Genomic DNA, 13,177 nt, shown 5'->3' with positions numbered 1-13,177 from the left:
TTGGAAATTTTGTCCCCAGACAAATAGAGCAGCCCAGCCTGGGGCTGGGAGGTGTGAGTGTGTGGAACAGCCCAGCTCAGGGTGTGGGGTCTGAAGCTGCTGAGTGGTTCCATCTCCTTGGGTGTTTGTGGTAAAATCATCACAGGGTGGGACGCTCTGCTCTGCTCAGAAAATCCCAGTCCCAGAGGGAGCTCATTCCCACTGCCCCTGGCTTGGACAACAGCGAGCTGTCCCTCCTGGACAGACAGCATCTCCCACCTTTTCATTTCACTCATCAAGAAACTGAATTCCATGCTAGTGACACAACTTTATTTAGGTTGATTTCTTTGGAACAACTTGGCTACCACTTTTTTTAGACAATCCTTTACATTAAAAGGTTGAATATAGTCCTAATACAGAGTCCTCGTTCCCACTGCCCTGCACCAACTTTTTTATTTAATTTTAATGCCATTTGACTCAAACATTTTTGATGAAAACTTTTTCCCCAGTACAAGCAATTGGAATTTCTTCTGACCTTGTTTTGTAATGGTGACCTTTTTGTAGCTGTTACGTTGCTGTAAAGTTCTTTAAAGCAAGCTAAATGTGCCTGCTATGGGATTGTGCATTATTAGCAACTAAAAACCAGTATGTTTGTGACTTCTAGAAACACCATCCTTTCTTTTTCTGCATGATTTCACTCTGATTTTTTTTAATTTGTTGATATTTGGAATAGCCTATTTCTTAGCCACAGCTGCAAAAACACTGATCCAAAGCAGGGATGAGAGACAAAACCCAATCCTTTACCTTTACACAGCCTATGCTTCTTTTGGGTTTCATGGGAAAATGAAAGCTAGGGGATTTTTGGCAGGGGAAATCTATCATTTTATGCAAATTTGTATTAAGGCAGAGAATTGTCAGCAGCAAGCGAGATCATTAGATCAGGGTCTGGACTGCTGTGGTTGTCTGATTCAGAGCTGAATTGTGTATCTGAATGTTTCCCATTAGTAGAATGTCCCTCCATCCCACTCTTCTAAAAAATCAAGCGTGAAACTCTGCTAGCGAGCCCCAGTTGAACAGGGCAAATATAAAATACGTGCTGTACGTGTTTTGTGTTAATGTGTTACATGTGGGAGATGAATTTTAGCTTCTTCACTGGCCTCAGATTTGGACTTTGCTATCTTGGAAGATGCTTCCTTAAATTCCTTGTTGACAAAGTAGTAACAGATGGCATCCAGGCAGCAGTTGGTGTTGGCAAGGACGGAGGCAAAGTGAACAAAGTTGTTAATGCTCTGTATTGCCGAGCAGTCGGAGCTGATGGAGTCCACGATGAAGCGGAGGAGATGCCCGAGGTAAAGAGGTAAAAAGCATATGATGAACACAGCCATGTTTGCAGACACAATGTAGACAGCTTTCCTGGTTAGCTTTGCATTCTGATTGTTTTCGTTCTTCTTCCTCCTGAGCTCTGCAATGATTTGTATGGAGCAGTAACTCAGGATGAGCAGTGGTATGAAAAACCCTGTGATAATGGTACACAGTGTGATCACTGAGGGCGTCACAGAAGATTTCTCAAAGCAAAACTCATCTTCTCTTCGGTCCTCAAACCTTTTAATGAGGGAAGTCTCACAGATGATGACCATCCAAAGCAAACCAGAGACAAAAGCTGCCTTCAGTGGCGACCTCAGTGCCTTGGATCTCAAGGGGTACTTGATTGCAAGGTACCTGTCAGTGGCGATGATGGTGATGATACTGATGCTTATAAAGCGATTTATGAAATAGCAGCCTTCCAGAACCAGGCACCACCCGTCGACCTTCAGGTGCTGGAACTGGGACAGAGTTTTAAATGGCAAGGTGAAGAGCAGCAAGCAGTCAGCCACAGCCAAGTTGACCATGTATACTCTGGTTTCTGTCCATTTGCCGAGTTTGCAACAGAACACCCACAGCGCCAACACGTTCAGCACAATGCCCAAAACCAAAACTGGGATGTAAACACACAGCTGGACAAGCGAAAATATTTCATAGGCTGTGATATTGCAGCTGCTGCGGTTCATTTTGGGAGTATCAAAATGTACAGGTCCTGCAAAAGCGAATTAAGCCTTTTACAAGAGAGGTTCTGGACTGAATCAGTAATTAATTCTAATTGACACAGTTCAGGCCTTTACTAGCCATGAAAAGCTGATGCAGGGTACCTGGTGGGAAGGAGAGGGACAGGGACACAAGCCTGATCAGTTGTGAAGGAGAGAAAAAATTAGATTGTCGCTGGGCCCCTTGTGGGGAAGTCTGCTCCTGAAGGGTGGCAGGGAAAAGGGCTTGGGCCCCTCTTTTGGCTCAGACTTGGATCAGGCTGCAGCAGATATCCTGCAGCAAGGATATGTGAGCCACTGCAAATATTTGATAATGGGAAGGGGATACCTAAATCCAGCTCTCATCCTTTCCCTTATAGCAGGGCTCAGTGGAAACCAGATGGTGTCCTCACAGCTTAAAATGTTCTGGATGTGCAGCAGAAGGACAGCTATCCTTTCTCTCAGTCCTGAGATGCCTCTGCATCACTTCTCACTAGTGATATGAGCAATTATTAGTGTATCTCTTATTAGTGGATCTCTTAGTGGATCTCTCACTAGTTTCAGCTGCCATCAGGTTCAATACCCAGTACTCTGCACTGAGAATTGGAGTACTGGGTCTGCTCCCTGCCATTCAAGGATTGTCAAAGCTGGTCTTTATCTCAAAAGTATTACAGCAAACTGCCACATTTCCAAGAAAAAAGAAACTCACTGATGCCATGGAATGTGACCAGCAGTCATGTGAAAGAGGTGACCTATGCTTGGCCTGGCGAGTGGATCTAAGGGCAATTGCTGCTTGCTCTCCAGCTTTGGAGGAGTTAATGCAGAAGCACGTTCCAGGTGCAACTGTTCATGGACAGAAAAGATCCAGGATGTCTGACATGTCTTTGGGTTTTCCCTGCAAGGGGAACGTGGCTCCAAGGCAGGGGGTTCATGGGTCTCAAGAGCATCCCCAGCAAGCAAACCGTAAGGCACTGCTGCAGCCTTTACGTGCATCTGTGGGTCTTGGTTAGCTCTGAAAATCATGCAGCAAAGGAATCATGGCAGCAGACCTCTGAAGAGGTGAGGGAATGTGATATCTGCAGCAGTTCTGTCCTATGGACATGAGAAACGTGTTACGAGCCCATGAGATATAAGGGGAGAACATAACAGGGAGACCTAGAAAAGATCCAGCAAAGGCTGAGACAGCCCTTAAGCGTCCGAAAACGTGTCAGATGTGGTCAGTATCAAAATGAACCTTTGGAAATACGTTGGCTCCAGCCCTCTCCTTCTCCATCCCTATTCTGGGGTCCCACCATGGCTGGGGAAAGGCGATGCCTCGCAGAACTCAAATAACCGTGTCAGTAAATAGCCAGGAGAAATTACCTGTTCTCCTGCTGTCCTTGGAGAGAGTGAGTTCCTCCAGCCCAGCCGTGGAGCGCTGTGCAGGCACGACGAGCAGTGCTCCTTGCACATGACCAGAGGTGTCCTCTGATCACCAATTGCTGCTGGCTGTGAGAGCAGCAACGCTGGCCGAGAAAGCACCCGTGCTCCTCCTGAGTGCAGGGCAGCGCTTCCTCTGTCATCACCGTCGGTGTGGCTTCTACACCTCCTGCTGCCTGAGGAGCCTGCAATAGTCCTGCAGGAGGTAAAAGGCTTGTCTGCCATGGATCCCTGCAGCAGCTCCTCTGGTGATGGAATACCTTTGGGTTTTTCCCTTGCTTTACCTCCCGTTGCCTGATGTCCCACTGGGCAATGCCTGTTGGCCCTCCTCGCCCAACAGACTGTGCTTGGAGGGGACCCATTGCTCTGGAAGGTCCTGAGGTCTTCCCTCTGCCTTCCACAGTGCCATCCCTGCTGGGATTGGAGCAGGAGTGGCGTCTGTTGTCACACTACCCGAACCCTGGGACAGAACAGCCCTAACAGCAGTTGTTGGAGAGGTGAGGACAGTGGTTTGCAGGCACTTTTGTGATTATTATAAAGCGTTTCACTCTGAATCATGGTAATTCTCTTGTCTTCCATAGTTCTTCTCAGTCAGCAATTCCGAGAAAACGTGGCGCTGTGACCCTGTGACCTGCTGGCTTTGTGGCTGCTCTGTGGTTGCAGGTGCCTGCATCCCAGGGGCTGCTCTTGGGCTCCCCACCACAGCCTATTTACCAGAAAAGCTCAGACAAGTTGATCAATGAGCTTAAAGGTCCTGATATTAGTACCTTGAATTGCTGTCTTGGGCAAACATATTTCCCCTTTCCGCTTTCCAGGTCACCTTAGAGCAGCTTCCGGAGTATTTCTGCATTGTCTGTCTGCACACCACAAGCCACCCCTTGAGAATAATTCTGTGCCAGTGTACAGTCAGAATACATCACATGCCTCTGGCTTTCCAGGGACTGCTTTTGCCTTTCTTGGGGCTGCTCCCTGGTGGATGCTTACAAGTAGTTACTGACATATTGGTATGCCCAGCTCATTGATCCCTAACTAACAATATATTTATGTCATTGTCCTTGTTGGTAGTTTAGTTCTCCAAGTCATCCAGCCTCTGGGTTGTCATAGTTTCACCACTATAAAAAAAAACTTTGCATCATCCTCAAGTACTGTTCACTAGTGGTATAAACCATGAGCAGTTAAAATTGTTCCTGGAGAGGCTCAGCTCACAGCACCTCTCCAGTGTGATGCTTCCCACCCACAGCTTCGTGCTGTGGCTGCCAGATGAGGGTCTCATCAGCCCAGTGAGGTCTCAAGAGAGGGAGAAGCCATATCACCAGACACAAAGCAGCTGCCTGTGAGCATCAGGTTCACCAGGATGTGTCCAAGCAAACTCAACAGCAGCAAAGGCAAAGCTAGACAAAGTGCTGTTTGTGGAGAACTCACAGTCTCCTGCTGAGGCTCTTGGGTCTGTGCCTGATTCCTGGCCACTGCAGCATCAGGATCCCCGTCCTTCTCTCCACCTCGACTCCCCATCAGCCACCCTCGCTGCAGCTGCTCACAGTCCCCTCCTTCCATGCACTCACCGGTTTCATCAGCCCTGCCATGGACCAATGGTGCTCGCTCGGTATTTCCCCTGCCTCTGCAGTTCTCAGCCCGTCTCAGTCCCGCGAGTGCTGTCACCGTGTGGCGCAGTGGAGGTGACACTCGTGCTGCCTTCTCCCTTCCCTGCTGGCAGCTCTCGGGGCCCAGCAGCACTGCACAGCACTGCTGCCTGTACAGGCTGCAATGCTGCCTGCAACGAGCTCCAAAGGACCTTGCACTGGCACCAGCATCCTCCACACTGTGCCTGGAAAAGTGATTTTCTTAATGAAAGTAGCCAGTGGGACAAAATATTTCTGTAAGGTAAAGAACCACTGGTACAGGCTGCTGAGAGACAGATTGATGGACTCCTGCTTCCTTTCCCTGCCAGGGAAAATCTCCATCTCCCCTGCATCCCTGTGTTCTGTTGGCTGTAGCTTCTGGAACGTCTCTGCCCTGCATGCTTTGTTTCCTGCCTTTCTCACGGCAAGAAGGGATGGTGCAACAGCACAACTTGACCAAAGGAGAACTGGAGGGGTGAGAGCAAAACACGTCAGTGTTACTTTCAGCGTGCCAAATGGCAGTTTGAGGCTAAGTGCAGCAATCCCACACAGTGACCAGCCCTGGCTGTTGGGGCTGTTTCCCCTTTCCCCTTCCCCAGCTGCACAGAACTTCCTACAGCAGAGAACCCGATCAGAGTGTGCTGCAACCCTCCCCACGCTCCTGCAGCAATGCCTTTTCAGGCTACCTAAAAACAGAGTCCAGACAATATTAGGAGAGTAAAAAATTCTGTTTATTGAAGGGCCTTCAGGTACATTTAGGGCAGACAAAGCTCCCCAGGGGTTGCACCCAAAAATGGATGATGGGTCACAGGTTTTCACACTTTTATAAGTTTGGTCCATTTGCACATTGGGGGTTCATCTTCCAATTCCAGCTTCAGGGAATGAACTCATTTACCCCAAGTTTGCTGCCCCAACTCACTTTTGTTTCCATCTCTCAGGCCTGAGGCAGTGAGGTGTCCTTGATTGCCAGGCCTGGAGAGGAATTGCTGTGTCTGAGCAAAATGGGAAAGCAGCAGCTCCCACTGTGTGTGGAGTTTGGAGTTACACACTAAAGAACTGCAGGATTACAAATACGTGACAAATATAAAAGCTAAAATCCTAAGGCATCAGCAGCACCAGGGATCAGCTGAGCATCTGTGCACATACACTGGGCAGGGCATGGAAAAGCCTGTGCTTCCCAGCTGCCTGATGCTGCTCCAGTGCTTGTGGAGTTCCCTGGAGCTTCCAGGCAGTGCTCACCACTGGAAGAGCTGTGCTGCACCAAGGAAACAAAATCAGAGATGCCTCCAACACCTGAAAGCAGCACCCAGCCCACAGCTCCCCAGGATCTGTCCTGTTTGAGGCCCCTGGAGCTCAAACCTCTGGTAAGAACTCAGGTTTCATGCCTGACCAAATGCCCCCAAACAGCAAAATACTGTCTTATGCCAGCCCCTGTCTTCCATGCATAGGAGGGCCACAAATGCTTTATCCCATGGCCACTCACTCACTCACTCACTCATATAAAAGCAAGATTCTGAATTACTTTGTAGGCTTTTCCTTGTGGTTTTTGGGTTTTTTTTCCTCAAGCCTGAAGTGGAAGCCATTATTAGCATTTTTCTTTTAAGGGACTGGAAAATTGTATCTTGCAGAACTGCTGGTAAAATGCAGTGGTTCAGCCTTGCTGTTTGGGGCAGCTGATGGGCTTTGGCAGCTGTGGCTGGTCCCCACTACCATTTCCCAGCCTCCTGTGATAGGAAATGGAAAAGATTTGGGGTTAAGTGTGTCGCCATCCTCCTGGATTGCTACCGCAATGCTGGATGGTGGCCAGCAGTTTGCTGTGGCCCAGGTCTGATAACTCATCTATTCCATTTACTGGGAGCACTCAGGGAGCTGAGGCATGGTTCAGACTGAAGGAGGATGCCAGAAACCCATCCTAAACTGCACATATAAACCAGATAGTAATTTTTGTCCAGGGTAGAACATGTATCTTCAGATAATCAGAAAGTTCCTTGCTCATCTTTGGGCTTCACTGTTAAATACCCTGCTGTAGGGCAGATCTTGTATCTTGGTAGCAAAAGTCTTTCCTCCCAATTTCCAGTACAGCATTAAGACCAGAGGACTCTGATTTAGAAAGGTAATAAATGAATATTTATTTATAGATATATTACTATGACACACCTTTATTTTCACTTGCAAAAGTATGGATTTTTTTTTTTGTTTGTTTTCATAGCATTCACTGGAAACAGCAAAAAATCTTAATGATGACAGAGACTGTGAAGTCAACTAATTTCTCCTTTAAAAGGTAGGAAAAAGGAACATTTATGAGACCTGTATGTGAGGCTACATGTATAAAAGCATTGCTGTTCTGTATTTCAGAGTAGATGACCTATTTGGAGCCCACTAGAAATTGAACAATTCTGCATGTTAACTGAGAGAAAACATCAGCATGACTGAATCTGCAAAACCAAGCAAGTTGTTTGCTTTCTAGATTAACAGTAGGTTAACAGGTTGATACAAATCTTCATATCTTTTTTCAAAATAATAAAAAAAAACATAATAATTTTTTTGGAACAGCTATTCATTATAAGCAATGAGACGTGAGGTTCCAGAAGGGAATTCTAGGTCCAAAAATGTTTTTGAAGGCTCTCTATGCTGTTCCTGAAGTAGAAGTGTCTTTCCTTGCTGAACACCAACTTGCCAGGATTGTAAGAGATGTCTGCCAAGAAGCCTCTTGATTTCTGAGGGCAGTTAATTGCAGCACATTTGTTGATGGCTACAGGGGTGACAACACACAAATCTCCTTAAGCAATAGATGGTTGTTAAGATTGGGCACTATTTGTCTTCCATATCTTTTCCTGTCTGTGAAAAGAGAATTTAGAAGGCAGAATGAGGGCTAAACAGTGTTCAGTGGTTGAACTTGTCACACAGACTACTTGCTCTGCTTGCAGTGAAATACCAGTAATGCCAGAGCATTAGAAAATACACCAGTGAAGAAAACTGGCACGTGAATTATCAACTGAATGACCTGAGTAGTTTTTTCTGTTTTTGTTGTACAGCTGTTCACTGCAGCTTCCCCTGTGATGTCTGCCAAAGAACTGACAGAAAGCAATGTCTGGATTTGGGACACTTTCCGTGCTGGGAACAGTCCTTTGTGTGTTTCTTTGACCAAGGTCTAGTCGTGGTTTCAGACTGTGGTCTGAATGAGTGTCACTGCATGGTGACAGACTTGTAGGGGAACTCTATGTCAGTTGTCACTAAGGAAGTTAATTGCCTCTAAGTTTACACGAACAGAATATGAGCTTGCAGTCCCAGGAGGAGATTTTTTCAGAGGTTTACAAGTCAGAAGATGCTGAAAGTGATAGGCCATGAAGCCAACCAAGACAAGCTGTCACCAGGAGGCGTCTGGAGCTGTGATGCAACGATAGGAGACAGTGGTCAGAGCTGGAGTCAAGGTACTGAAGACAGCAGGACAAAATTCAAGTTAACATCAGACCCTTTGGAGGTGTTTCCCCTTTTTGTACATATACCTACAATGATTGCATACACTGTAGGTGGTTCCATTCCCTGTGCCTCCAAACTTGAGCAGCATTGTGGCACTCAACACCAGCCGTGCACTACACCTTGTTCATACTATCGCTTGATCCGTGGGTGGCTGTGACTCCTCACTTTGGTTCATCTTGGACCTCATAAATGTACACTTGGGGAACATAGAAGAAAACTCTGGGAATTCTTTGGCTGCAAAATAATAGCAAAATGCATCCAGACAGCAGTTACAATTTGCTAAGCACGCAGAGACCTTAAGATAGGTTGTAACGCCCTGGATCAGAGAATGTGCTCCAGCAACTTCCACTGCAAACCGCAAGAGCAGTGACATGTGGAAAGGTGAGAAACAGACAGCAAACACACACAAATTCACAGAAACAATGTGCACGGCCTTCTGGAATAATTTGGTCTCATGAGGACTTGAAACCATCTTCTTCTTTAGACATCTGATGACTTGTACTGAGCAAAAAATCACAATTCCTAATGGAATAAAATACCCGCAGATACTGGTGAATAAAGAGGAATATCTAGGTGTAACAGATTGTCTCCGAAAGCAACAACCTTCCCAGCTACTGTGAAGTGTGTGATACAAATTGGAATAAATTATCAGTGCTATCCAAAGAAAACCACAGACAGAAGCTGATTTCAGTGGGGATCGAAGAACCTTTGCTTTTAGAGGGAACTTGATTGCAATGTATCGATCAACCGCAATCAGGGTGATGATAAGGATGCTCATAGGCATGTTTGTAAAATAGATGTTTTGTATGGCTAAACATAGCTGGTCTATGGGGTGTTTGTACTTGGTAAAATACAGCAGGAAAGGCAGGGTGAAGAGCAGGAAACTGTCAGCCACAATGAGGTTGATCATGTACACCTTGGTCTCGGTCCACCTCTTGAGTTTGCAGCAGAAGACCCAGAAGGCAATTGCATTCAGTGGGATCCCCAGAGCGAGCACTGGGATGTACACAACCACCTGAAGCACCACAATGCTGCGCTGTGCATCACTGTCAGTGCAGTTGTCCATGTTGGGCTGTCTCTGCAAGGAAAGAGCACGCAGTGCAGGCATGAGACTGAGCTCAGTGACAGGATCCTGCAGCTGTGCCCCCCTCCCATGGCCCTGCAGCTCCTCGTGTCCCTGCGCCGCTCATGTGGGCAGCTTCTGGAGGGCTTCAGTGGCTCCCCAGCAGTCCCTCAGCCATCAAAGTTACACTGTCACCCACTGCCAGCTAAGAGACAGCCCTCTCTTGCTGCTGTTGCAGGATTAAACCTGCCTCATTGTCCCTCCAGTCCTGGTGTGAGCAATTTGGGTCATAGCAAAGCAGAATGGTAATTTTTGTTGTTACCTTTGCCTCTGCTGTTGTTGTCAGAGCCACTGGCTTTAGGGCAGCCCACACCTGAGCTGGGCAGCATTCCCCATTTGCCCTGGGCAGCATTCCCCATTTGCCCTCCATGGCCTTTGGTTTTGCTGCTGAATCCACCCTATGCGTTTGCTCTGGGTCTTGCCAGACCTGAGAACATCCTCAGGACTTGAGCCCTTCCAGCTTTACTCCCAGGGGCAGTGGGAATGCTGCTGCAGGCTGCTGGGTGGGTGGGTGCCTGCTGTGGGCAGGATTTGTGCCCCCAAACACAAATCCATTCATCTGCTGGGGAGAACAGCTCAGCAGGGGTACCAGCAGCCCTAACAGATAACAAGCCTCCAGAGAAAGAAGGGAAAGTGAGCACAAAGTGATTTCAGCTTCCAAAGGTAGGAAGCCAAAATTTTGCTAGGGCAGAAAACATGAATCCAAGAACTTAGACTGTCTCCTGCTCCTCCTTTAAATATTTCAGGGCATTTGTCACCAGCAAGGACGATGAATCAGGCTTAGTCTGCAGCTCATAAAAGAAGTGTTTACAATGAGGCAGGCATGGAAAGTGCCCGGATTACTACAATCTCTTACCAATACATTGCCTTATAAGTCAGCAGCTTCTAAACATCAACATGTAAACTGTAGTGAAAATACACGATTGCATGAAGCAAGTGAACAGTTTTTAGTGTCCAGGTTTGAGAGACAGATCTGGCTACCTCAGAGGAAATCACAACATCTGCCCTAGCACCAGAACTGGTATGGCAATACTGAACCACAGGTGTACAGCCCTTTTTAGGGTGGAATTCATGGAGGAACTAACATGCAGCCTGTGTCCTGGTGCTCTTGGGCATTCAGCCTCACAGGTTTTGGCCACTCTGTGGTTTCAGACAATGCTGCAACTGTTCCCTGGCAGCCTGTTGTGGCCACGTTGCAGTGAAAAAGCCACTCTGCCTGCACATAACCAGCCTGAGGAGCAGCTGAGCCTGCTGCCGGACACCCCGGCCCCACTGCCGGACACCCCGGCCCCAATGCAGGTCACCCCAGCCCCGCTGCCGGACACCCCGGCCCCAGCGAGCCCCCCATGCGAGCACGGAGCTGTGGCAGCTGCCAAGGCCGCGTGCCTGGGGCCCGGCGTCCCCACACGTGAGGGAGCGCTCATGGCAAACTGCAGCGAGGGGCAAAGACCGCCCTGAAGGGAATGTAGCTGCAAAACAGAGGCAGAAGAGCTGTGAAAGCGGGGGAAGCCAGGGCAGCCGGCGCTGAGTGACCGTGTGCTGGCGAGCAGCAGCTGCGAACGCGCACCCCAAGGGCCGGGCGGAGCACAGAGCCACATCAGGACAGCGCCAGGCCTTTACCTGCTCCCTGAGGGCCCACGGGCCGCGGGCTCCTCACAAACGCTGCGGAGAACACGCAGGGAAAGAGATCCACGGGTGTCAGTGCAGGGCACGGCTGTCCCAGGGCTGTCACAGCTGAAGCACAATAAACTCGAGCTCTCCACCAGTGCCTCATTTATCCCCTGATCTTCTTGAGCTGGAGGTTCTGGTGCCCTCTGTTGTCCCAGTGCCGGCAGCTCAGAGCTCCACCGTCAGAGCTTTTCCACCCACAGTGCGCTCCCCCTCCTCGCCTCACACAACCCGGCAATTAAAATTTCATATTTTCAGTCCCGGGAAAGCAATTTCTGAAATAAAGCATATAATGGCTGCAAATTGCCCTTCTGGCAGCAGGAGGTTCCTCAGGGAGCGCGCAGGCTGTGCCGCTCTGGTGCGGCGGCAGAGGCTGCTCCGGGCCCCCGGGGACACGGGACCTTTCCCGGGGACAATCGGGGCTTGTGCTCTCGGTGAGGTGATCCCGGGGAGCCGGGGTGCTGCTGGCACTGCAGGGTGACCCGTGTCATTTATGGCTGCTTCACCCCCTGCACAGCAGCCGGGAGCCAGCTAAGGACAGTCACTGCCACCAGTGTGGAACTGAGGCGCTGGCACCTGTAGGAACATGGTTAGCAGTGTGAAAAACGAGGTTCACATAATTTTTATAGAATTTAAAAGTTTAATAAAAAAGACAATTAGGAGATAAAAATAAAGTATAGGGCCGGGTGTCTCTGCATTCAGCTAAGCGAGTACACCTTACTAACAAAGGATTGTCCCTTAAAAACAGAACCCAACTACATATCCATAAATTCTCATACATATTCATACATTCTTCTTAGGCTCTTTGGTGTTCTTCTGTTTAGTTTTCTCTTGCCCCTTCCCTGGTAACAGAAATGCAATAAATTCCTCCCCTAGAGTTCTGGTCACTGCTGTCTTCATCTGGATAAGATAGTTCATGAATGCAGGGGTTCTCTAGCTATTTTTTTTTTCTCAGTCTTTGGGTTATACAAACAAAAGCAGTTTTTATTTTAATACTATGCCATAGCCTAACATGTATGTATTATAGCACTATTTCTAAGTTTCATCAATAACAGAAATAAAGAAAACTATATTAATACAACAAAAATTTCCAATCTTATACACATAACATTCATTTTAATATTTGCAAAAAGACAACAATATAATCTGTGTCTATAACAGGAGCGTGCTCCAGTGGTATTTCACAGACATTGGGATGGGTTTTGCTGCCCAGTGGTTACAGCAGTTGCAATCCCATCTCTGTGAGCCAGCTGACAGGAGCCAGACCGACTCCCTCAGGATTTGTCCCATTAATTCTTGTCTTTGGGGCTGCCGTGGTTTGACACTGGCCACATGCCAGGCATCCACAAGAGCTGCTCACTCTCCCTCCCCTGCCACAACTGGGCAGAGGAGAGGAAAATTTTATCAAAGCGCTCCTGAGTTGAAATAAGGACTGGGGAAAAAGCACTCCAAGGGTAAAATGGGCTCATCTTAGAGCTACAAAGTGAGTTTATTACTAACAAAATCATAGGAGGATAATAAGAAGTAAAATATGACCTTAAAACACATTTTCTTCTCCCAACCCCTCCGTCCTTCCCACTGACAGCACAGGGAGACAGAGCATGGGAGTTGTGGTCACTCCATCACTGAGATTTTCTTCTGCTGCTCAGGGAGAGGAGTCCTCCCCCTGTGAGACCCTGGGCTCCCTCTCACAGGAGACAGCTCTCTGTGCACTTCTCCAGAGTGGGTCCAACCTCACAAGCAACAGTTCTCCTAAACTTCTGGCAACATGAGTCCCTCCTGGGGCAGAGAGTGCTGCCAGCCCTGCTGCTCTGGGGTCACTCTGCCAC

General features: G+C 48.1%; 2 protein-coding genes across 2 annotated transcripts; both read right to left on the bottom strand.

The window, feature by feature from the left end:
* Nucleotides 1–287: 287 nt before the first annotated feature.
* On the bottom strand, nt 288–5,924 carry LOC107209024 (G-protein coupled receptor 35-like). The gene is made up of 2 exons (XM_033516790.1): nt 3,402–5,924; nt 288–2,053 (listed from the first exon to the last, which is right to left on the bottom strand). The coding sequence occupies exon 2, from the start codon at nt 2,025–2,027 to the stop codon at nt 1,092–1,094; it is 936 nt and encodes a 311-aa protein (XP_033372681.1). The 5' UTR covers nt 2,028–2,053; nt 3,402–5,924; the 3' UTR covers nt 288–1,091.
* Nucleotides 5,925–7,353: 1,429 nt separating this feature from the next.
* On the bottom strand, nt 7,354–11,921 carry LOC107209023 (G-protein coupled receptor 35-like). The gene is made up of 2 exons (XM_033516789.1): nt 11,301–11,921; nt 7,354–9,635 (listed from the first exon to the last, which is right to left on the bottom strand). Exon 2 carries the CDS (start codon nt 9,621–9,623, stop codon nt 8,682–8,684), a length of 942 nt encoding a protein of 313 aa, XP_033372680.1. The 5' UTR covers nt 9,624–9,635; nt 11,301–11,921; the 3' UTR covers nt 7,354–8,681.
* Nucleotides 11,922–13,177: the final 1,256 nt, after the last annotated feature.

The sequence above is a fragment of the Parus major genome, chromosome 9 (assembly GCF_001522545.3).
Source record: "Parus major isolate Abel chromosome 9, Parus_major1.1, whole genome shotgun sequence".
Lineage (NCBI taxonomy): Eukaryota > Metazoa > Chordata > Aves > Passeriformes > Paridae > Parus > Parus major.
This window is presented reverse-complemented; position numbering and strand designations above follow the sequence as displayed.